The following is a 26500-nucleotide window of genomic DNA, read 5'->3' as shown; positions in this document are numbered from 1 at the left end:
CCAAAATAGAGAATTAATAAAAACTTATGTGAAATAAATGCATGGTGAAAGGAGATATGTGACAGAATTTAAATGAAATAAGATAGGCCTATTTATCATAATATGAATAGAAGGGCCCTCAGAAAGAAAATTAAGCTCCGGACCTCTGAAGTTATAAATCAGGCCCTGTTTGCATAAAATTATGGAGTGCATTGTATAGTAGGTGAAGCATAGAAATGTACTTATTTGTAAATTAAGTAGATGATTTGTTAGCAGTGTACAAGTTGTAACCAGTGGTGTATTTCTAAACAAAAAAGTGCCTGGTTCTGTGAATTCGGTAATACCGGTAATAGTTACCTCTGTCGTCATTATCATCATCATCATCATCATCATCATCATCACCGTCATCATCATTATTTCAGCAGGAATACTTATGGAATGTCAGTCGAAAATACATGGGTTCGAATCTAGATATAGAGGTTGTTAGGTCTGGGGAGTAGCTATATCCCACTAAGAAATTATTTAAATATGAATAAAATAGGCCTATGACGTTTCATAAATGCAAAATTTGATGATAATATGAACATGATAAAAGTGTCCTGGCACTGTCCGGCCTCGAAAAACAGTACCCTGGAGCCGCCAGGACCCACCTGACCTGCCTGACCTGAAATACATCCCTCGTTGTGACATATGAAAAGATAAGTTTGTGAATATTTATTTTGCAAAAAATTAGTCATTTTTCACGCTACTGTGTAAATTCTCTTTAAAACTTTTCAACTAATATAGATCTCTTGTAAATCGTTTTCTGAAATGTTTGTTTAGGATATATTTAATTACCGCTACCTACATCCCTAGAAGAGTTTGAAAACTGCTGACCTACATTGTTAAACATTATTTATTTATTTATTTATTTATTTATTTATTTGTTTAATTTGTTTCATTTATTTATTTGTTTGTTTGTTTGTTTCATTTATTTATTTACTTAGTTATTTATTTATTTATTTATTTATTTAGTTAGTTATTTATTTCCTTATTTATTTATTTATTTATTTATTTATTTATTTATCTATTTATTTATATATTTATTTATTTATTTCACAAATGGCCCTTATTGAGTTACTGCTCTACTATTAACAATAAACGCATGCACGTACGCGCGCACACACATACACAAGAATAGGAATATATGCTGCTTCAATACAGAAAATAATAAAATGTAACTTTCCTTTTAAATTGACAAAATTTGATATAGTTTTTATTTATGTTGTTTGGGAGTTATAACTTTTAGAGCCTCTGTACAATACAGTTCGAATTATTTTAATACTGCATAACCACCCTACCCCATTATCTCCTGGCCTAGTTGCCTCATGAGTGATGCCTTCTTGGTGCCACTTGTGGGGTCCAGACCTATCTTCGGACAGTTGACTAAACAACAATACTCATTCTTAATGAAAATCACCATGACTTAATTTCATAGAGAAATTAAAACAAATAATTCCACATGTGACTAGCAGATACTTTTTTGTGATTGAATTTTATGCAGAGGAGAAATGGTGGAAGACTAAAACATAAGTTTTAATTTGTTTTCTTTCTGTTACTAGTAGGATTTGGAATTAATTTTTATTCGTCTTTCAGGGAGTACAATACACTCAGCTGATGCATGCAGGGAAAGGAGCGGCCTATTACCACCAGCTGTCTCTCCAAGAGGATCAAGGTATCGATATGACCCAGGTGAGTGGGCAATAAAATTGTTGAAAGTGTTTTACAATAATTGTTATAAAGTAATCGTGAATACGTACATTTTGTAGAGAAAACTCATTCTATATGACCAGGGAAAGGATTTATATGTAAATACATATTTACTTATAAAGCTAATATAATTTATATTTTGCATTATCTTTATGTTTCACAATGTGTAGGGTTGAAAAATCCTACTTTTATTTTCCATATTTTTCCATATTTTAGAGTTTAGTACATATTTTCGTTAATTTCCATATATTTTCCATATTTCATATAAAACAGTCCATATTATATTAGGTTTAACAATAAAACAAAACAAAATTCCATTAACTTTTAAAAATACATTTCAACAATAGAGATTTAAACACATGTTCAGTAATCCCTTTAACATCAGAGTTATTTGAAAATTAGCAGTCCTATCAACAATGGGAAAGTAAGTTACAAAACTGTATTAATTTAATTTAAAATTTTTAACAGACTTCAGTTGTGCAGCTCAACAGTTAAATGCCAGTCAGAGTACACATAGGTTCAGTTTTGTAAATCATACTATAAAGACGGTAAATATGCCAAAAGTACGTCATTCAGTCAATTTAAAATCAAAACTAACAAGTTACATTTCAGAATTTAAAGAAGATGGTTTATCAACTGACAATAAAATATTATTTTGTAATTTGTGTCAGTGTGCAGTATCATCTAGACAAAAGTTCCTGGTGCAACAACACATTACAACTAGTAAACATCAGGCCAACAAACAACTAAATTCCAAGCAGAGACAATTGTTTTTAACACAACCAACAACATCGAATGTAAGATCTGAGTTTAACATCGACCTGTGCCGTTCTCTCATCTCTGCTGATATTCCTCTCTACAAACTAAAGAATAAGGTCTTCAGGGAATTCCTTGAAAAATATACTCAACATACAATCCCGGATGAGTCAACACTTAGGAAGACGTATGCTCCATCCATCTACGATGAGACAATACAGAAGATAAGAGATGAAATTAAAGATAGTTCAATTTGGGTTTCCATTGATGAGACTCCCGACAAAGAAGGTAGACTTGTTGGTAATGTAGTTATCGGTTTGTTAAGTGAACAATATTCTGAACGAATTCTTTTACATTGTGATGTTCTAGAAAAGTGCAATAACAAAACTATAGTTAAACTGTTCAACGAAGCTATGGGTATCCTGTGGCCAAAGGGTATTATGTACGATAATGTGTTATTCTTTATTAGCGATGCTGCCCCTTATATGGTCAAAGCTGGACAAGCATTATCTGTTGTATATCCTAAATTGACTCATTTTACTTGTGTGGCGCATGCATTTCATCGTGTGGCAGAAGTGGTCAGAGACAATTTCCCTAAAGTAGATTTGTTGATTTCATCAGTGAAAAAAGTATTTCTCAAAGCTCCCAGTAGAGTTAACGTGTTGAAAGAAATGTACCCTGAAATTCCATTGCCACCAAAGCCAATTTTAACTAGATGGGGTACATGGCTAGAAGCAGTTGAATATTATGCCGAACATATAGACTCTATTAACAATGTTCTCCTTGCATTGGACTCTGAAGATGCAGTCTCAATTGATACTGCGAAAACAGTTACCTGTGACATAAGTGTGAAGAATGACTTAGCTCACATTCAGCATACATTTTCATGCATCATAAAAACGCTCAAAAGTCTCCAAAATAGGCACCTTTCACTATCTGAAAGTTTTGAAATTATAAATAGTACTGTGGAACAACTGAATCGTGGTAGAGGTAAAGTTGCAGATGCAGTAAGAGCTAAGGTGGACACTGTACTTTCAAAAAACCCTGGATATGAAGAACTACAAAAGGTTGTTGCTGTGATGAGTGGTGAATCAACAGTGAAGATTAACTTGGACTTATCCCCAGCAGACATTGTGAAATTGAATTATGTACCAGTTACTTCTTGTGACGTCGAACGCTCTTTTAGTCAGTATAAATCTATCCTCAGAGACAATAGAAGAAGATTCACTTTTCAGCACTTGAAAGAAATGTTTGTAACCTATTGTTATGGTAACAGACAATAAAAATTGTGTTTTGTTGAAACTACATTGGAAGATAAGGTACGTCCATTATATTTTTTGTTTAGTTTGATTAAATGTACCAATATTTAACGTACATAGTCATTTTTTTATAATTTTAAGTCCATATTTAATTCCATATTTTGGTAAAAATCCATATTTAATTCCATATTTTGGTAAAAATAACTACATATATATTTACATATTTCATATATTTTTAGTCCATATAAATCCGTTCCCTGTATATGACATTTTAGTCTTTCATTGTAATTTTGTGTTTAGTATACAGTTTTTTTTCTGTGTGGAAACGGAAACAATATCTCAAACAATTAGGAATTACTTACAGGTCCCATACGATTAATATGGTACCAAAGGAATTACTTACAGTTCCATAAGATTAATATGGTACCAAACGAATTACTTACAGGTTCCATAAGGTAAATATGGTACCAAACGAATTACTTACAGTTCCATAAGATTAATATGGTACCAAACGAATTACTTACAGGTTCCATAAGATTAATATGGTACCAAATGAATTACTTACAGATTCCATAAGATTAATATGGTACCAAACGAATTAATTACAGATCCATAAGATTAATATGGTACCAAACGAATTACTTACAGGTTCCATAAGATTAATACGGTACCAAACGAATTATTTACAGGTTCCATAAGATTAATATGGTACCAAACGAATTACTTACAGTTCCATAAGATTAATACGGTACCAAACGAATTACTTACAGTTCCATAAGATTAATATGGTACCAAACGAATTACTTACAGGTTCCATAAGATTAATATGGTACCAAACGAATTACTTACAGGTTCCATAAGATCAATATGGTACCAAACTTGAAGGTTGCCTACTTTGTAGAACTCTATAGGCCTGGTTAATGATCGAATTGTTTGGATTATCCAGGCATAATGAATTGAAGAGAGTAGTAATATCGTAATAATGAACTTATATGTAGTTCCAAAGCATGGAGATATAATGTACAATGCATGATCCCTGTCGACCAATTTTTTTTAACTAAATAAGCTTATATTGACCTTCCCAAGTCTATATACAGTATGTTTAATATCAAAATATTGGAATACAAGAAAGAAAATAACTTTGTTGTTAAATCGAGATCATTACACACACACATATACGCAAACACGCGCATATACACACGCACGTTTAATATAGGCTACACTGGCGGACAAAAAATGTGGGACACTTGAATTTTACTTTGTATTTAACATGTTCCCAATATGTTTTAAATAGTGATTAATTTAATTATTCGATTATAAACGTAACATAGACTGAAAACGAAAATGATTATGACTTCATACCACCAACAGTTAAAACAATAACATCACAATCTAGATTTCAACAAAATTTTGCTAATGCAGAGTGTGACAACAATGGGCATTATTGTTGGTAATTGTTGGTGTTATGAAGTCATGTTCATTTTTTTTTGTATCGTCAGATTGTAATCTTATTAATCACTATTTAAATATATTGGTGACCTATTAAATACATTTATAAAGTAAAATTTAAGTGTCCCAAATTTTTTGTCTGCCAGTCTACTATGCCACATTAAGCAAAATTATAACAGTTTTACATCTAATGATCAGATTCATAACTACAATATAAGACAAAAATCTGATTTAAGAGTATATGAACGGAAAACTAAAGGTCTAAGTCCATATCTTATTCAAGAAGTGAGGGATTTATTGTTGAAAGACAGTTTTTATAATATTGAAGAGTTTTTGAACACCGGTAAAATTAATTTTAATATTTAATTCGCTTTTATGATTATTGTAATCTTTTGACGTAGGTATCCAATGCCATTGTATTGACTTCAGTGGATGAATAAACCTACGAATCTATTAAATTCAATCACACGGTCGAAACCCCCAAAAATTTCTTCTGAGCTCATTCTACAAATATACCGTATTTACTCGAATTCTCAAATTAAAAAATCTGGGGTCGTCTTAAAATCGCAGATTAAGGAATATTGTTACGTCCACTCAAAGTCAATGTTCTTACATTGTGTGGGCTATTCCATCTCAAATCGACCGAAATATAGAGAAAATTGACCTTGTAATTTTTAAATACAATGCAACTTTTTCTGTCCGTTGACAACTATGATACAATGCTTTGTGCAAAGTTTGAGGCATTAGAACTTCATAGTATTTAAATTTAAAATATTTAAATTTATCGTACTTTCATAAAATTAGCAACTTTAAACTGTTGTGGCTCCGAAACCCTTTCACCCAATGATCAAAATCATGGTTTATTTTCATGCTGAGAAATTAAAGTTTATATAGACATGTAAAAAGTTTTTGTTACTTTTTATGGAAATGGAGAAATTTAGATTTTTCTTCATTAAGACGCCTTTGCCCACGAAAAAATATTTTTAAAATATATAGTTAGATTCCGCATTGAAAGTACAAATAAACACATATTTTTTACTGATGCACCGTTGATAAAGTATTGAAAATATCAAATAAAGAAAATAAATAGTACGCGCATGAACTAACCAGCTGACTGTAGATAGTTGAGACAAGCAAGGCCAGGAGACAAACACGTGATGTGTCGTCTAGCAGTCATGGTTGGGCTAGCTTTATCACAAGTTTTCATAAACACAGGAGTAAAATGACGCCCAATGCTCGCTTATCTTCAACTCTCGGCCAGTGTGTGGGGTACTGCGCCTTTCAAGTCTAGGCGTGTGAAAATAATCTATTTAATACCCTCGAAACTTATTGCCGAGCTACTAAGCAAACAATGCCGAATCCCTCTTAATAATGCAAGGTTTTTTCTCAATATTTTTTACATTTTTACAAATGGGCAAAAAGCCTAAAAGTAAGTAAAATCAGATTATCTGTCTCTCTGTATACAATAAAAATAAGTATTACTTCTTATCATAACCTACTAAATGTCAGCTTCAAAATGAGCTCCCATTCAATGTTCTGCAGTAAATGGTTCCAGAGTTCTGAGCGCTGAAAGAGGCTTGTTTTTATAAAATACGCTAAATTTGTCGCTCAATAGTACGAAAACCGTTTGACTTTCGATAGTATAATTTTGAAAATGCACTCTCCTCAGCACCTTGTAGAAATAGGGAAAAAATTAGAGTATTAAAAAAATGCGAGGTTTTTTACTGATCGATTTCATATGGAATAGCCTGTACATATCCGGGCTGCCAAGTAAAAGAATAGTACTGGTAAGTGAATAAAGAAAATTCTTAGGAAGTCCCCAAAATAGGGAGTCGTCTTAGATTCAGGATTAACGTACATTCGGGTAAATACGGTAATTACAAAACTAAAAACTAATAACAAATTCTCAAAACTGATTTCTTTATTGTAGGCTATATACTACATAGATGAAGGGATCCAGATAGTCTGTGATTTCAGGAAAGATTTTATGCTATGTTGGCAGAGCCCTGGGCGAGACAGTCCTGGGTCATCCGGTTCTGGATCAGGCTCAGGGTCACGGCATAGCACCGCAAGTCTGGACAGTGGTCGAGCATCAGGGTACCATCTCCTGGGACCCTCCGGTCCAAGAAACAGTGGAACAACGATGGGTGGACTCTCTTCCAGTCCACGCTGCTCACTCTCATCATCATCTTTGGGTTCATCTGAGCACGGTGGCCCAGCAGCACGGGCAGAGAGACTGTTGAGTCAAGGGGTGCCTGTAAGTACTTTACTTATTTAATTACTTACTTATTTACTTACTTACTTAATTACTTACTTAATTACTTACTTACTTACAAATGACTTTTAAGGAACCCGCAGGTTCATTGCAGTCCTCACATAAGCCTGCCATCCGTCTCTATCCTGTGCAAGATCCCACCTCCCTCAAATCCATTTTAGTATTATCCTCCATTTACGTCTCGACCTCCCCAAAGATCTTTTTACCTCCGGCCTCCCAACTAATACTCTAGTAAATACTTTACTACTCAGACGAAAATAATACAGAACATAAAATTCTTAAACTCTATCCAAACGAAGTGAAAATTCAGCAGACAAGGAAAAAGGAATTAATTTTGCTGTGAATATGTAGGACAGAATAGAATGAAACAATTTCTTGCAAAGAGTGCTGTTTTCTGATAAGCAACATTTCATTTGTTAGCATGCTTAACCATCAGAATGTTCTGTCATCAGATTTAATTCCGCTAGATTTTTTATGTGAGGTTATGTAAAGGACTTAGACTACAAAAAAAATGATTATAGATTGGACATCATTAGAACAACAAGAAGTGCACATGTAGAAACTGTGTAGCTAAGGTCCCAACATATGTTAATCTTACAAAGAAAATAGAATAAAAATATGTTCATTGGTTTTAAAGTTATACCTATGAATTTTTGTTACACTATTACATAATATACACGATGTACATTCATTCATATACATTGTTTTAGGACCAAGATGTACTACATTCATGGCTGATGGACCTCCACTTCGAGGAATATTTCCCATTGTTTGCTTCAGCTGGCTATGACATGCCTACTATGTGCAGAATGACACCAGAGGTAAGTATAATGAATAAAAAACATCAGTGATAAAGATCTATGTAAAAGTGCTCAGAACAACGAAATAGAGAATAGTGTTGGAATAATATATAATTATATAAATCTCATTGAAACCCACTTTTAGTATCTTTCACACTTTCTATGATTACATGAACTATACACTTAACTGTGTACACTTTAAAAAGATGCCCTGTTTTCACTTTTTTATACTTGGTGGGAGCAAATTCTTTATTTATTAAGAGACAGTGGCTTGCCACCTTGATAGTTCAGTTATCAGTGCACTGGTTTACGATGACTGTGAACCTGAGTTCAAATCCCAGCAATGGCGAAGTTGTATTTGTGGTGGACAAAGTCGAGGTTCCTAAGAGATTTTATTGGTGTTCTTTGGTTTCCCTCCATCAATTCATCGTCACTGTCCATTTTAGTATTCATCATCATCATCATCATCATCATCATCATCATCATCATCATCATCATCATCATCAGAGTATCTACCAAAAATGATACAGCTGGGTATAATATTGTGACTGGCATACAGATGATATCAGTCTGAGGAGTTAAGATTACACTCACTTACTGAAACAGATTCGTTTGGAGCATTCGAATTTTTATTACAGTTTCATTCACTTGTCAACATTTCCGAATTGATCATCAGATATTAACTGTTACAGCAAGAGCATTACTTCCTTGTAGTGTTTTGGATTAAACCAGGAAATATAGTGATTATCTCCGAGGAAGATGTATTTTTAATTGCATTATCTTTCTAAGAAGAAAAAACAAAATAAGCTTCGCGTTATCCATTTCAATATTACCGCGATTAGATGCCTTGCAATCGATGTATTGTCATGACTATATTTTGATCTTGGCTCTTACGGAAATCTGCCTAGAATTCTCTGGCGAGACTTCTGAACTGCTAGTAGAGACAGTATGGCCAAGTGAGTGATGCTCAATTTAAAATAATGCAAAGAATAAAAACTCGAACGACTGTCATGTAATGTATGCCATTTAAATATATTTTCTCAGTTAAAACCATCTGATAAGTAATGGTAGGTAATTACAATTTATTGCTATTACAGTATTTTTGCACTTTTCTAAAAATTTAAAAACAAAATTAGATGTTTTTCTTCTCACATTACCTGCATTCGAATGATAATGAATCATTGTCTCCTAGTTGCTGATGTCATACCGAATACTATTATTTTTGGTTAATGAGACTTAGAAAATTAAATTATTTTAATTGCAAGGCAAATTAATCATTCATCTTCTAAAATTTCTTTCATTGTTATTTTGCTGAGCTAAGAAGTTTCGCATTTGGTACATGTGTGTGTTGTTGCTGTGTTTGAATGCTTTTCTTATTAATGAAGATATAAATTAATTTAATAATTTTGTTTCAGGATCTCACAGCAATTGGCATAAAGAAACCAAATCACAGAAAGAAACTAAAGGCTGAGATTGCTCAATTAAATATATCAGATGGACTTCCAGATTACATTCCTGTAAGTGGAAATATTATGCCTTTCATATGTTTTATTTGTAATATACACTTAGGCCTATAATATTTATCATTTCCTTCATTATATTTGTTACGAAATAGATTGCATAAGGATTCTCATTTTATAGGGTGACCAGATATAGCCTACTCTTTTTACGAGTATTATACTCTCTAAAAGTCCAAATACTCCATACTCATGTCTTTCTAGAAATATCTCCATTTATACTCTTTTCTTTATATTTTACAATTTTTCACGTATTTTATAATTAAACGTCTTGTCATTTTTAAATTCCGAATACATTTTCCAAAATCTACCGGTAGTTGAAAGTTAATCTTACCAGTAATCTAATCTAGGTTTATTTAGATGCATATGTGTCTCAAACGTCGGTTTGGGGCAGATCATATATCCATTGGGTAGTTTTTCGGTACATCACAAATCACGAGTCAATAGAGTTGGGCAACTCGATTCAATCATACATTATGAATCGATTCTAATGATTCATTCAAGACTCTTCCCAGTCTGCGATTCCAACTATTCTCTTGAATCATCAATGAACGACTCACAGGACACTTCCCTTTGCAAACCACGGGTTGAATAAAAACGTTCTACATCTCTCGCATAGATGGCATGAGAGGTGAGACATTGGATGGTCTCTTTCTGAGTGGATGGAACCGTTCAAAATTATCCAAGATAGTGTTTCCTAATTTGCTATTGTAAGTAGTGTCCCGGATGCTTCTACAACAGCATGTGAAGATTATGATGCGTTTTTTAGAACAAATTGATATTTTATTTAGTTTTGAAGTACATCATTATGTAGGATTAATTTCTTGTAAATAAAACACAAATTACATCCATTTCCCACCCTCACCTCTAAAATTAGGGTGCATGGATTATTTGATGGCTAGGAGTATTTGCGTGTATTCGGTATAAACCTTAATGTCCTCACTTTATCCCCCTGTCTGAAAGCAGTTTGAACATGTCAGACGCCAGATTTTACAGGGTTGCCACATCTTTTGCTAAATACATTGTGAATGTGTTATGAACCCTTCGATTTTTACGACAATGTTATTTGAGAATTAAAATTTATGAGATGCAAAATGAAGTAAATGTAAATATTAAACAGTAAATAAACTTACAACCGTTTGTAGCAGAAGAATGGAAACATGAAAAATAAATTAGCAGATAAGGAACAGGAATTCTGTGTGTTTGCATGAAATCTTCTCTCCAGGATTGAGAATTCGTCTATGTTGAAAAACGTTATGTAATAGAATTTCAGAGAGTTCTTCTTGACTTTTAAGACTATTTTCAAAACAATCTTCGAAAATTTCTGCATTCACTGTGTCATGATAATCAGTTGGACACTGCACTCCACATACAAACACTGCTAGAGACTGATAGAAACTAATCAATCAATCTTCTTAATGTATCTAGCTGTTTGCTGACAACATACTGTAAAGTCCATTAAAATCCACTGTAGTCTATTCAGTTGTTGTTTTTCACGAGAAATGAGGAATATTTTGATCAGTGTTCATTATTGATGCCTGTTGCTAGTAGCCAGAGTTGGGGTGTACAGTATGATTATTTAGTCCTGATAGTCGCCGGAGGGAAAAAGACTTTGGGGAGGCCGAGACATAGATGGGAAGATAATATTAAAATAGATTTGAGGGAGGTGGGATATGATGGTAGAGACTGGATTAATCTTGCTCAGGATAGGGACCAATGGCGGGCTTATGGGAGGGCGGCAATGAACCTCCGGGTTCCTTAAAAGCCAGTAAGTAAGTCGCCAGTAATGTGCGTCTTGGTCAGGCGAGTCCATTAAGTTACGCCAAGGGATGTTCAGGTTAGTCTATTGCCTGCAGTCAGAGCGATCAGATGTCACGCATGCGGTATAGCGATGTATTTCCAGTACTGCATTCCTTTACCGACCGCTCGCCCTTATCTCTACTCCGAAACTCTCCCCACTACTCCTATTACTTCCCCTCTTTCGCGTCGCTGTGCTGTCAGGACTAAATAATCAGTCTGTATTCCCTCGTGGGTACTCACCTTGGCGTGGGGGGCTTAAACTTGTTGTTTAAGTTAACAAGTAACAAAGAGGTACCCACAGAAGCTGCATTAACACCAATGCAGTCCCACTATATTTTTCACTGATAGAAACTAAGAAATTACTCTTTTGGTTAGATACTTGTCAACACCACATTTTTCCCTTAATGGAGGGTCTTGTCGTAACTGTTGCTTTGTCGATCTGAGGATGAGTGCCTTTTAGTAAATGGTTGGTAAAGGGAAGCTTCCTTGTCATTTCTAGGAAAACAGGATGTTAAGGCTTGTCCCGAAGTACACTTCTTTTGAATAGATCTATGAAAAAATATATATCCCTGCAATTCGGGAGTACCAACAACAAAACAAGCATAAAATCATATATATATATATATATATATATATATATATATATATATATATATATATATATCCGATCTGAAAGTATAAGCATTTTTAGAGAACTAAAAATTCTACCTGTGCCCTGCATATTTATATACTAGAGGTAGTGTGCTACATTCATCAAAATATAGACTCTTTTAAAACAAATTCATTTTATCATGAGTATAGTACCAGAACATCCAGGAACATACATTTGAATTACCACAGACTTACCAGAAGTATTAACAGTTTATCACATAGAGGCAGCAATCTTTATAACAAACTCCCACAAAATATTAAAAACCTTAACATGCGAAAATTAAAAAAAGAGGTAAAAAATATTTTATTAAAACACTTCTCACTTTGCAGAAATGATTATCTAAATTTAAAGCTCTAGTTTTTAACATTCTCCTCCGGATACTACCTTTGATGGTTTTATGTCGGGTAGAGTTAAAGCCAAGACTGGGAAGAGAAAACAGAGAGACTGCATGGGACAGTGCCACATGCCTCTAGCTCGGAAGAAAAATATTAGTATATCTGAATTAGTGTATTCTGAAATTGGTACAATTAAGATTGACTTTTACATGTAAATTAGTATTAAGCTCTATGTATAATACTGTATATATTAGCTTGTGTCACCGAAAATGTTCTCACCTTCAGCGTATAAATTAAAACATTTGTAATTTTGTATCCTAGCATATTCAGCACTAGATGTATTATATTATGTATTGTCAATTTTCTGTACACTGACGATGCCATGAATGCTTGTCATTCCTACGGCTTAATAAAAATCTATCTATCTATAAATGAACTATAACTTAAAAATCCATGTTTTGGCCTTTATTTCCTTTTACCTTCTGACGTAAGAGCTGACATGTAACTACGACCTTGCGTGATGTTTGAAAGTTTGAACTATATTCCAATTATGGTACTTCATTACCCAGGGTTCCATGGAGGAATGGCTTCGCCTGTTACGTCTGGAAGAATATGGCCCAGCACTACACCAACAGGGCTACCAGACAGTGGAAGATGTGACTCAACTCACATGGGAAGACCTGGAAGATATAGGCATCGTGAAATTAGGGCATCAGAAGAAGATTCTGCTAGCTATCAAGAGAGTGAAGGATGTGCGTGCTGGCAAGAGGTTTCCTCTACAGCTGGGGACGGACATAGTACTTACTAATCTTCCCCCACATCCTGGACAGACACAGGTATGCTGCCTTCAAGATTTGATTTCGTAAAAAGTAATATACCTACTGTGTTGCTTTAGAATTTAATAGTATTAGATATACTTTCTATATTGCTTTGTTACAGAGGGCCATCTGCCAGCAAATATAAGTTCAAGTCCCTAAATTAGGCATACATTTCCTTTAAAAGAAGGAATGTCATTTCATTGATTTCTCATTTTGATATAAAAGCCGCATGAATTATTCTCCTATACCATGGTTGTTATTTGTCACTTTCCCTTGTTTTATATAAAAACATTGTGAAACGAAAGTGATACGATTGCATACTCAGTACATTTGTAAAGATGTGAGGTTATGTATGAGAAGATGACTAACTAACTACACTCTTCAGATCGTAAGTTAAATTTGTACATTCCTCTACTACAGTGTTTCTCAAACTGAGAATCGTGGACCATGTCACAGAAGCTGCAGGGGGAGGGGGTGGGGAAATTGTACAAAATTAATAGAACAATTTTCTGAGAAAAACAAACACACAAATATTCATTGGAAATACAATTATTAAAACACACGACATTGAGATATGTGGATCATATGAGGAAACGAAGAGGAAGGCAGAAAATAGGAAAGATTGGAGAAAGCTAGGTTTGCAGTGAAAGACCTGCCATTGGACAGAACACTACATGAATGAATGAATATTAAAAATTACAGTCCAATTTTTCTTAATGTGATGGATGTGTTTGTTTCTCATTTAAAACTTCCACGTTAGAAACACACAGAAGCAAATAAAATTGTTTTCAAGGGATACAGACAATTCATATATTTAGCTTTCATTGTTACATAGACGAAAAGCCCTTTTCACATAAATAAGAAGCAGCAGAAGGGATTAATATGTTCAAAGCTTCTGTGACTAAATTCCCATACTATTCACTTCACCGGGCAAGCCAGAACTTATATAATTCTTACAATTTACCTGTAAATATTCCAGTTGTAATGTTTCATCAGCTGATAGTATGATGAATTGGTTGTGGGCCTCAACTGGCAACTTTGCAACTGCAACAATGTTTTCATGAAACAGAATGAGTTTTTGCAAAGGGATTGCGAAATATATTTTGCAAGGGGGTTGCATGACTAAAACACTGCTCTCTACTAAAATGGGTCATGAATTCTTACAATTGTTGTTTTAAATACAAATTGCGAAGTACATAGGCTGTACACAAGACTTGCCTTCTAATGAAATCCAACAATAGGGTACTATCAAACATTAATTTAAAAGTAGTGCTATTAGTAATTTCATTGGAAAATGAAATTGCAGTGTTTATTGTTTCTTAAAGGTTATTCAAAAGAAAATTATTAATGTTGATTTTGGGAAATAGCTATTTTGTATTGTTTATGTCTAACGACTTTGAATGAAGTGTCATTACTATAAACTAAAATTTATATTTCATATCTACATGTCCCCTATAAATTGACTGTATAAAATCATTATAACATACGTACGAAAGATTGACTACAGCCTACTGAAAACCTCTTTTGAATTACGTGAATGTTGAAAACATAAATGTCAATGAAGTGGTTTCCAGTTAAATTTCGTAGGTCTTACATTAGTGAGATATAGGTATCTTAAGTCTCAATACATAGCCAATATTACACAGGTAAATAATTATGCTTGATAAATGTTATCTTTACCTGTTTGTTCGAATCTGTGCAGAACTGAACTTTGTGCATGTATTTATGACAGAGAAAGGAAGAAGAAAATTTGTTCGCCAGGCTTTCTTGTATTATTATCTTCGAACTAATAAAATATATATAGTTTATAAATAACGTATTATGCAATAATTAAAAATTTATAATACCTCAGAATAATTTTTACCCATGTCAGGGTTATACTTCACACACATATTATAAATACCTAAGTATCATTATACTATATGCAGCTTTACATGCATTCATTTGTAAAGTTATAAATTTTCTGTAAGTTTAGTTCTTATTTTTTTATTACTGTACCCAGTTTTTCATGACAGTATTTTTAAGCTGGCATAAATTCAGAAAATATGAACTGAAAATATTTTAATTGTATGTAATGAGAGAGACAAATAGGGAAATAAATTTAGATTAAATAGGCCCTCATACTTATTAAAATTATGAACACATTCCATTGCTAAAAGTAACAAACAGTTTCTCTTTACAAATTATGCTTTGTTAATCTCCATCATTTAGGCATTATATTTACATAATAATCTTTAGAGGATATGTGTCACGTATTTCATTGAATTCGTGAAATTTATGTAGGCATTAAAGCATCCTCAAAGAGTCAATAAATGGAACTTAAGGCAGAAGTAAGGTTATAATATTCTGTTGCTTACATTCATAGTTAACAGTCTGGTGATACCTTAAAAATGTTCTAAATATCCAAAATATCATTTTAAACTTGTAACTGTCAGTATTTTGTTTTTGTCATAGCCAAGATAATGTTGATTGTAAAAAAAGAATATGTTTTTAGTGTAATCTCAGCATTATTAAAAAGTTTCAATTTCATTTGCCTGTAATTAGCTTACTAACTTAGGTGTATTAATCTGTTTGGTACAATTAGAAGGTACTATATTATTTTGAAAATATTAGTTTTACTTTGTGGAAGTTACTTGAACATGACATGAAATTGCATGGTAATGAGCATGAATTCCCTGTATCTAATAGAAAGCAAATTGGCATGTTTTGTAACATGGCAGATGACTCTCTAAAAACATTAGGCATTTGAAATGCAAGTTTACATAAAATGTTAAGTACTTACGTATATTAGCAAAATTTGCATTCTTGTATTTGAGGGAGAAAGTAAGTTATTTATTTATGTATATTCCATATTTCAGAGTAACTGTTCAAGAATTTAGCATTAAAAAATATGACTTCGTATGAGTTTTTGAAATATATCATTTAGAGATGTTTAAATCAGAAATTATTTAGGCTAGTAGTTAAATTAAATCTAAAGCTGCTTGGCTTACGTCTTGTATTATATTGTTGCTGTTTGCTTTACATGGGAAATTTACAGAATAGTGTATTATATTTTAGTGTGGTATTATGTAAAGTATATAATTTTTTCTGTTCCTCTTAAAGGAATAAGTTTCGGCTCTTTTATTTTAATTATAATTTAAAGTTAGGATTTCCATTTTATTTTCTTTAAAATATTTACACAGTAAATTTCAAAATTATATTTAAAAAGGATTCATGTAACGCTTGACAGACAGACTCTATGGTTTATTGTGGTTGAAGTGTAGACTTAATTTGCTTTTAGCTGCCTATATTCCATTTTATTCCATAATTAATTATGGACTCCCTTAAAAGAAAGGCAGACAACTCTCTGTTTTGTATTATATTGTGATTTCAGAGTGTTATTTAAATATATTTTACCAGAAATAATTATGTTCTAATTATTAAAAGTGGGAGGGGAAAATACCAATATTATTTATATAGGTATTGACTAAAACTTACAGGAGATAAAAAAAAATAGTACATAAAAAGAAAGAATCACGGAAAATGATGAATTATTCAAGAAATTTATTGTTTTACTACTTACAGATTTAAGGAATGTAACATAGAGCAGATGATTCGTACTGTATTTTAAATAATCTATATCAAAATTTTATTAAAGATCATTTCTTCCAATTACAGTATCCTGAAATAATCATAATACTGCCCTTCCTAATGAAATTCTACTTCTCAGAAGAGAATGTTAGCATCATTCCGAGATAATGTGTGTGATTGCTAAGAACGATACTATTTAAGTACCGGTATATTTCCTGATGCAGCACGTGAACTTGTTTTTAAATGTATTACAGGGAATATGTAACCTTTCAAAACTTATCATCTCTGCTATAAAACCTTTCAGTTTCTTATTTTGTACATGAAATTCACGCTTCTTGCCTTCAACTTCACATGTTTGGGAATTTGGTGATATTGAGGGATTCATTATCCATTCTGCACAGTCATTTATATAGGACCTAAATTACTTTCACAGTACAATGATCTGTGCAGTATATTGTATTTCGTCTCTTGCAATAAATTGCTTATTATAAACTTTTATATGTTTATTATGTATTTTGGATCCTTGGTGTCTGTCAGATGTTCCTGATTTTGGAAATTTGTTGTATTATTATAACAACGTGCTTAGAGGAACAGAGTAAAATCTTCTATTAAACTCGATTTGTGACTGTGAAGCTGTTATAATATCAGCTTATTGCAATTCACATTATTAGTAATATTAAAAATAAGTGTTTATGCCCCCTCCTCTCCAAATAATGCACATTATTACTATTCATTTAACATTAGCTTTAGCATTTCTTTGAAATAATTTTACAATTGCGTGTACCGGTATTGTAATCAATGAGAATTAGGATACAGGTAAGATGGTCTATTGTAAGGTTTTTTTTTCTCCTCATTGAAAGTGATGGTGATATATTTACGAACAATTACAATTTGAGCATAGATCTGTTGGATGAGAAATGTTATTAATTTCATTTTCATGCAATTTTTATACATACTACTGCAATTCAAACAATATAAGCTTCTCGAAGTCGTGTGGGAACTTGTAATGTTCAATATTTTTGAATTCAGAAAACACATTTGGCTTAAGAAATACAATTCAGACCCATCATGAGCTGAATGGCTAGAACATTGGCTTTCTACGCTGGAAAACTGGGTTCGAACCCCAGCAAGTTCAAGTGGAATTTGTGATAGACAAAAGTGATGCATGGTTGTAGTTTTTTGCGGGGTATTCCCGTTTCTCGTACCAGAATTCCACCATTGCTCCATTCCTCGTCATATAGTATTATATTATTGTAGTTCGCATCCCATTGTGCAGTGAATGCATCACCTATGGTGGCAAAAAGAACTACAGCTTGAACACATACATATAGGAATGTTTGAGTGAATGACGTAAGTCAATTGTCTGCCATTAGATAAAGAAAACATTTATCATTCTCTTATAAACAAAACTTAGAATACCACAAAAAAAAAAAAAAAGTTGGGATTCATTTGTTTATTATTGGATTTATGCGACTAGTCAATATATTCTTTATATTACACCTGTTAGAGTTTGATATTTGCTTTTTTTATATTTTAAACATTCTGTTGTTCTCGAAAAATAACAGGGACTGAAGAAGACGTATGTTATTAAAATAATTTGATCAGTTAAATAATCTCAAGTTAAGAGGGGTAAGACATTTAAACAATCGTACTAACTGTTAATTAAACTGCATGCTGTCAGTGTGATGGAGTGTTTGGTGTTTTGATTCATTGCAAATCTGATTGATCCGTTAGTGGAATGTACCCATTTCCTCACTTGCCTGGTTTCACTGCTTACATATGAATCATGTTCCTCCTCACTTTCGTGCATAAATGGTGATGTTTGAATCCTGTAGAATTGTGATATATCAGTGGATTTGTGAACTTGTCGTTTTTATACTTATGTTGTTTTCATTTGCATGCTGAACATTTGTTTTATAGTTGCAATGCAAGAGAATTATTATTATTTTTAGTCTCAATGAGAAGAGAAATTGACTGTTTTATATATATAAAATACTGGTGTTTTTGGAAACGAGTAAAAGTAAACAACTAAATTTGTTCGCTATATATGTTACAAACTTTATAGAGTGGGAATTTATACAATTCAGAAACTGATATTTTCGCAGAGAAGATTAATCTCCATATACTGGTATACATGTATTCTTTGACCTTGTATTTATCGCCATGAACTATTCCCAATATTTGGAACAGTTATCAAATGTAAGTGGCATTACGACTGCAGTATAAATGTTTTAATAGAAAAAAATACAAACACACTAAAACACACCCCGTTCAAATTCTCAACACACAGATCATTTTCAGTACACACACACTATTTGACTCCACTCTTCAACACCTTTCAACAATCAAACACACCCACATAACAGGCAGAGAAGTTCGAGATGACGCCGAGATCTAGTAGGCTCTGAGGATGGTGCGTGAAGCACTGAAACAGCTGTAAGCCACACAAACTTACATAATTAACACGAGTAACTCTGCTAGTTAATCAATTAATTATAGAAAAAAAAATACATATTTTAGGGAGAGAGCTTCTATGAAAGTAAGTTACCTTTGAATATTAATAAAAACTGATAATAAGCTTTTGGTTTTTACTTGTTTAGTAAAGCAAATAATGCCATCCCATCCACTCTGTTTTACTCTGTCTTTCTGATTAAATTTTATGATGGTCAAGAAACCATTATATTGTATTTGTTACATTGATTTCCCTTGTGCAAAAAGCACGTTTTTAACAATGTGCAACTATAAAATCTAACTTAAGTGCAGGAATGACATACATAACATACGCTTTTTGATAACATGACATACTAGTTCTGATAATTTAAAAACAGGCCTGTTGAAATTACGAAAATTCTGCTTTCTTCACTTAAAATTTTAACTTAAGGACATATTGCAAACTTATATATGAGGATTGTTCCGAAAGAAATGTTTCCTATTTATGGAAACTATAACAGATATAGAGAGCATAATAACATAGATAAATAGAACAAGATTTCCACATAGTCACCATCATTCGTTATGCACTTTTACCTTGACACACATGTAAAAAAACTTTGAACAAAAACAAAAGAGCCACTTCCTTACAGTGTGATGACAACATCCCAGTCTGGAAAATGTTGGCCATGTATTCCATATATCCGAACTATATGATGGATGTGGTAAGACAGTCCAGCCAAATTTTGAAACATGCTCGGTGATTGCGAAACTGGTATGGGGCTGGCGTTATTTTGTTGCAACGGAAAGGTTTTCTTCTCTGATCTGACTCTGGAAATTCGGGCTTCCAGCTTAGCCAGCATCTTCTTGTGGCATTCAGAATTGTCAGTTTCTCCAGGCTCCAGGACATCCAAAAGAATCACATCCCGTTTATCCCAAAAAACTGCCATTTTTGCCACTGTTGAAACACACTATCCACTGCCTCACTGTACTCACATTTACTGTATCATATTCGTATGCCAGCCACCAGCGTGGCTCAGTCGGTTAAGGCACTTGCCTGCCGATCTGAAGTTATGCTCAGGTGCAGGTTCGATCCCTGCTTGGGCTGATTACCTGGTTGGGTTTTTTCCGAGGTTTTCCCCAACCGTAAGGTGAATGCCAGGTAATCTATGGCGAATCCTCGGCCTTATCTCGCCAAATACCATTTTGTTATCACCAATTCATCGACGCTAAATAACCTAGTAGTTGATACAGCGTCATCAAATAACTAACTAACTAAACACTTCGTATGCCTTCAACAAGCTTTCATGGGTGTCAGTGGGTGCAATTTGTTTGGCAGTGAGTGATTCAATAACACACCTCTGTTTCGTATGCTCTTCTATGTCAGATGCCATTTTGGTAGACTATCCTGCTGCCACTATCAGGCACACGACAACCAAACTAACAGGATATTAGCGTCAAGGCTCAACCTTTGCTACAATACCACTGACATCTGGCTCAGATGTTACAGGTGAACGCAAAAAAATAAGAGGCATTACTTTCGGAACGACCCTCATAATATCCAGATTAAAGGTAGGCCTATTCAAATTAATATATATATATATATATATATATATTTTTTTTTTTGTCCAAAAACAATAAAATTAAAATATATTAAATCAATGAAATAAAATTAATTAATCAAAATAGATTACATTGCAATAAATTAAGAGTAATTTAAAATTAATTGAATTAATTGGAAATAAATTAGTTCAATTAAGATCGCAGGGTCGAGGTGGTTATACGGCATGTCACACCAGTCCACGCTCTGTGTGAGTGGGTTATTCTATATATATATATATATATATATATATATATTGGGAAGTATTTATTATACACATTTGGGTTCATGCCACTGCAGAAGGAAACTCTCAGAGTTCTATTCATGTCCCACTCAAGGGCAGCACCAGCTGGAGACCTTGGCCGACCTTAGTAACAATCTCGACAGTGCAGAACAAGATTGTAACCATATTGTAGCTTGCAGAATTAAAAGTCTGTTCTGGCTGTTCAGCATCCGTTCAAAACGTAATATGGTTATGAACCTCCTTGAGCCAGTGCTTCAGTGATATAAAATGTAGGACACATCCAATGTATTTCCGTTCCTCATATTTTCGTATAATTCTTGGTTAAAATTTCAGCATATTGACAATGAAAAGTTGGAATTTAATTGCTATTTTGCAAGATTTTCTTTCTATAATTCAGTGCATTGCAGCTGCATATGTAACAAAACCATACCCAGTATTTTGTTATTTGTTATTTTATGTTTTAGTTTTCCTTTTTTGCATGTGTGGCTGTTTTCTGATTCCATTTGTTTCAAGGAGGTGTTGATCTCAACTCCGCCCGGCGGTGGTTTGAATTCGCCAGATGAGGGCGATGATTGCTTCCCACCAAACGTGCACACAACGTTCCACTCATTCCACCAGCCATGGGAGGTGGAAGGGAGCCAGCAAATGTCTTCTTCGTACAGCCACCACCACCACCAACACCTACTGCATCATCACCACCATGCCTTTAGCACGACCACTTCCACCATAGCACCATCACCGTTCAGTTTCCAACCTATGTACTGTCCAGATATTGTCCCCATCAAGGTAGTCACTCAGTCACTCTCTCTCTCTCTCACTCTCTTGCTGTCTCACTTCAGCAGTTCCAATGTAATCTCTTCTAATTCTAATTTTGACAAAACTCAGATTAACTTTGTATAACAGAGAGTCAAACTGCAATGAACTAAATCTTATAATGATACTAATTGAATGTAAAGAACGTTTTAAGTTTGGTCTCTATTTTATGCAACTGAAACAAACAGAAATTGTGTCTCTTCACAATTACTATGTTGTGATGTGAAACTATAGTGGTAGTAGGATCCTTTCACTCCTCTAGGAAGCACAGGGCTTTTATAAAATTACACCAGCGAATTCTTTTGTTAGCCATCGCCTTGATCGCATTTCAGCTTTTTTCAGTTTGTTCTGCTTCTTTTTGACTTGTTTTCATTTTGGTTTATTTGACAATTGTATGCTATTCAGTAATCTTTATATGAAACAATCAAAATCAGAATAGGAAAATAAATGTCAGAGGGAAGTGAAATAGTGAAAGGAGTAAGACAAGGATGCCCTTTATCCTCCTATCCTGTTCAACATCTACTTAGAGGATTTAGTAAAGAACTATTTTCAGAACAGTAGGAGGAAGAAGAATAAAGTGCGTAAGATTTGCTGATGATATGGCATTGCTAGCAGAAGGGGAAGGGGAGAAAGGGAGCTAAATGAAAGCTGGGAGCAGTATGGGATAAATATAAATATAAACAAGATGAAGTCCTTGGTTATTGGAAGACAAATAAAGAACGTAAACTTGCGAATTCGAAATGAGGCAGTAGAACAAGTGGAGAGCTCCAAATACGTACTTGGGCTGTACTGTAAGTAGTAACATGAGCTGCTGCCATTAAGTCAAAAGGAGGGTAGCTATGGCAAAGGAAACTTTTATTAGGAAAGGAAGCATCTTCTGTGGACCTCTGGAAATAGAACTAAGGAAGAGACTAGTGAAGTGCTTTGTATGGAGTGTGAAATTTTATGAAGCGGAAACATGTCCGAACATTCGACGTAGTGAAGAGAAGCGAATAGAAACATTTGAAATGTGAGATATGGGAAAGAATGGAGTTTGTGAAATAGACAGAATAATCAATTCAATCTGCTCTAAATAACCTAGTAGTTGATACAACATTGTTAAATAGCCAACTAAAAAAATTAACCATTGTTTGTACCTGTACAGTATGCTCTCATTTACAGACTTTTGTCTGAAATTCAGTGTGATAAATTAATTATAGGCATGTAGGCTAGTAAATATTAGTTACAGTACACTACATTATAAGATATTATGTGTTGAATTTAAAATGAAACTTAAGTAGTGGGTAACTTCATGTATTTTAAAGTTTATATACTTTTAAAATAAATAAATAAATTAGATTAAAATAGATTACATTGGAACTCAGGACTTCCTTTTCAATCTAGGATTAAACTTGCCTCACTCCATAAAAATAAGACAAAATGCCCATAATTTCATTCTTTAAATAGTAGAAAGTTATTTGGTCTTTAAGAACAAAGTAATTATTTATATTTCATATTATTGTGACATAGACATGTTTCAAGTCTCTTTATTTATCTTGTTTTTATACTGTTACTTTGGTAGCATTTAATTTTCTGACAACATAGGTCTATTTCAAAAGATTTATTTTTTTCACCCTAAAAATGATAATTTCTTTAAAGAAAAGTACCATGTTTCATTTCCATTATTTTTTCGTATTGGGTAAATAACCATCATAAACCCCAGTTATGGAGAATTGTGGAAAATTACTACATTTAACATACTGAACATAAAGTTAATGTTCAAATGGTTGACTGTATCCTTTTCACAAGTAATATTGTTCTGAGAGTATCTGCATAAATAAAATTAGTTCATGTATTTCCTAAGATATAATGGGTGATTGAGAAAGCATGTGTTTGACAGCACTTTTATTCTCTAAGTTATTTTGATTCAGGCGTCTTGCTACAAGTTAAATAATCTAGCACAATAATTTTACATAATATTAAAATTTACGTTTTCTTAAAACTTTTGCTTCATATTCTGCCTCTTCTAACTTATCTGCATGAGTAGCTTCTAGATTATACATCATTCAGTCTTTCAATAACTATTACATTTCTATAGTATGCATATCTTTGAACTATTTCCCTCTGTCTTTGTAAAGCACCCATCATTTCCCATTTATCTTCTGCAATTTTAAAATTTTTTAAATGACGATAAATCTGTTTTACAGGAAACGCCAATCGAACTGAAGCTCTTTTTTTCCTACTTTTTATCAGTGCCATAATATTTTACTTGTACTACAATCAGATGTTTGAGATTTATTTCCCTTGAACCTTAATAACTTTCATTCTTCTCATAGCACTTTTATCCATTGCAATAGCAGTAGTTCTTATTGTCAGAAAACATAGTGTTATAATGAATAATTGCTACAGAATCTATAGTTTTATTTCAGACTAAGATTTAAACTTTTTACCTGCCATATCTCACTTACGTCAAAATTATACTTACCACTCTATCATCAGGGGTAATATATTTAATCTTGCAGATGCCCCTTCCCATTGTCATACTAGCAGAGTCTAGGACAAGATGGAAATAACTACATCTTAGGAGGCATTAGCAATCAACGAACCATACATATTCTGTTACTTTGGCTTCATTCATTCTCAATTTGATTCACGTATTTGAAGTATTTCAACATGTACTGCGGACAGATGCAGAGTTCCTTTAGTAATTATTATCTACTGTCAAATATGATATATTTATAAAGATTTACTTGAAAATTTATTTAATTGTGGAGGCAAAACATGAATATGTCACAGGTTTGTTTACAATACTACAATTTAAGGCTGGAAAATTAATTCATTTAGTGAATGTCTTCTTTTATCTCATGTATCTTAAAAAAAATGTTGCATATCCATTGCTATAGGCCTAATTTATTAATATTTATTTCTCTGTATTTTAGGGAGCAATGTATATTAAATTTGGAGAAAGGCAAGCTCTTCTCACTAGATTTCTGAAATAACATAAATAACACATTCATGGCTGATCTTCCAAAATTATTTTGATATACATAAGTTTGTATCATATATACATATTAATATGTACCGGTAAATGTTTCTGGATGTAAAGCTATTTTCGGTAACTCATATTTTAATTTATAGTTGCCTCATGAGTAATGTCTTGTTGGTGTCTCTTGTGGGGTTCAGACCTGTCTTCGGACAGTTGACTAAACAACAACATTATTAACAATCATGCCTGAATTCATTGTGTAGAAATTATATTAAAAAAAATTAAATGAAAGGAAAATCAGCCACGAACTTTAAACATTAGGTGAAACAAATAATGTAAAATGTAAGTTACTAATTAGTTCTTAGAGGTCGTATATTAATTTTTAACAATTGATTTCTATTTCAGCATTATGATTTGTTGCCTGATAGGAAAAATGATCCATTTTCTTATCTTATATGTATGTATTGTTATTATTGATATTTAATTTGTAGGTAGGTTATAGGAACACGGTTTGCTGTAATCTTACTAGTTCATATGGACCGATTAACTTATATAACAGTATGTGTATTTTTACTATTACGAAATTATATAATCGATTAATTTAAAAATAAATGATATATTACTCTGAAAGCAGGCCAAGGAATGTTCTCATAATACATCCCATTCGCATATTTATTCATTAATTATTATATTAAAACAAAACGATTTATTAATTAATTACAGTTAAAATAATACATACAATATGTGCTTTAAGGAACCACACTGTTGTTAATTTACTTTGCAATGTTTCGAGTCCTAAAGTCAATCCTTTCAGGAAATTTCAGAATTTTAATTTCAGCACCAAACCTAAGGTCTGTGTTCATTTTCAAGCGTTGTTTCTCTCATGCTTTACACGAACATTCTGTCTGTATATGCAGAAAAGCACATACGCAGACATATACACAAACACGCACTTCTGCGCGCACACAAACATTTTCTGACCTCTTGTTTTCTTTCTTTATAAATGGCAAGTACAATAGGTGCTGTGCATGGCTATGTATGCACCTTCAGTCTGAAGAGCTATATTTTTATTATAACTTTAAAGTTCATACCTTCATATTTATTTATTTATTTATTTATTACATTATTGCCTTTACGACATGTTCCAATTCTACTTTCTTTAATTCACCACATTATTCACCTGCAATGCTATATCAATAGTAGTTGCATTTTAAAATGGGATATTTTTGGCTGTGCTGTGTTACAAATAATAAATACATATTAAAATAAAAAATATAGCTTCACAAAATTATTTTAATTTATATGAATAAATAATTATTGTTGATATATAACAAAAAAATAAATAACATATTATGAAATATTATTTATGAAAACTTGAATTTTATAATAAAATTATTTTTGAAACTTTTAAGATAATGTTAAAATTTCTGAAAGATTTCCACTAAAAATTCAGGACTTTTTTATATTAGAAATATGATAAGACATTAAT

At 32.8% G+C, this 26500-nt stretch overlaps 1 protein-coding gene across 3 annotated transcripts in view; it reads left to right on the top strand.

Moving 5' to 3' along the window:
• The window catches only part of ckn (CRK like proto-oncogene, adaptor protein), a 504603-nt gene that overhangs the window by 462223 nt on the left and 15880 nt on the right, over positions 1-26500 (top strand). For 2 of the 3 annotated variants that reach the window (XM_069829235.1, XM_069829233.1), the window contains exons 4-9: positions 1615-1710; positions 7195-7449; positions 8178-8288; positions 9683-9784; positions 13141-13407; positions 21747-22019. In XM_069829235.1, coding sequence (XP_069685336.1) covers positions 1615-1710; positions 7195-7449; positions 8178-8288; positions 9683-9784; positions 13141-13407; positions 21747-22019 — 1104 coding nt within the window. The remainder of the gene's footprint in view (positions 1-1614; positions 1711-7194; positions 7450-8177; positions 8289-9682; positions 9785-13140; positions 13408-21746; positions 22020-26500) is intronic. The other variant, XM_069829234.1, reaches the window with a different exon arrangement.

Source organism: Periplaneta americana, chromosome 6 (assembly GCF_040183065.1).
Source record: "Periplaneta americana isolate PAMFEO1 chromosome 6, P.americana_PAMFEO1_priV1, whole genome shotgun sequence".
Taxonomy (NCBI): domain Eukaryota; kingdom Metazoa; phylum Arthropoda; class Insecta; order Blattodea; family Blattidae; genus Periplaneta; species Periplaneta americana.
This window is presented reverse-complemented; position numbering and strand designations above follow the sequence as displayed.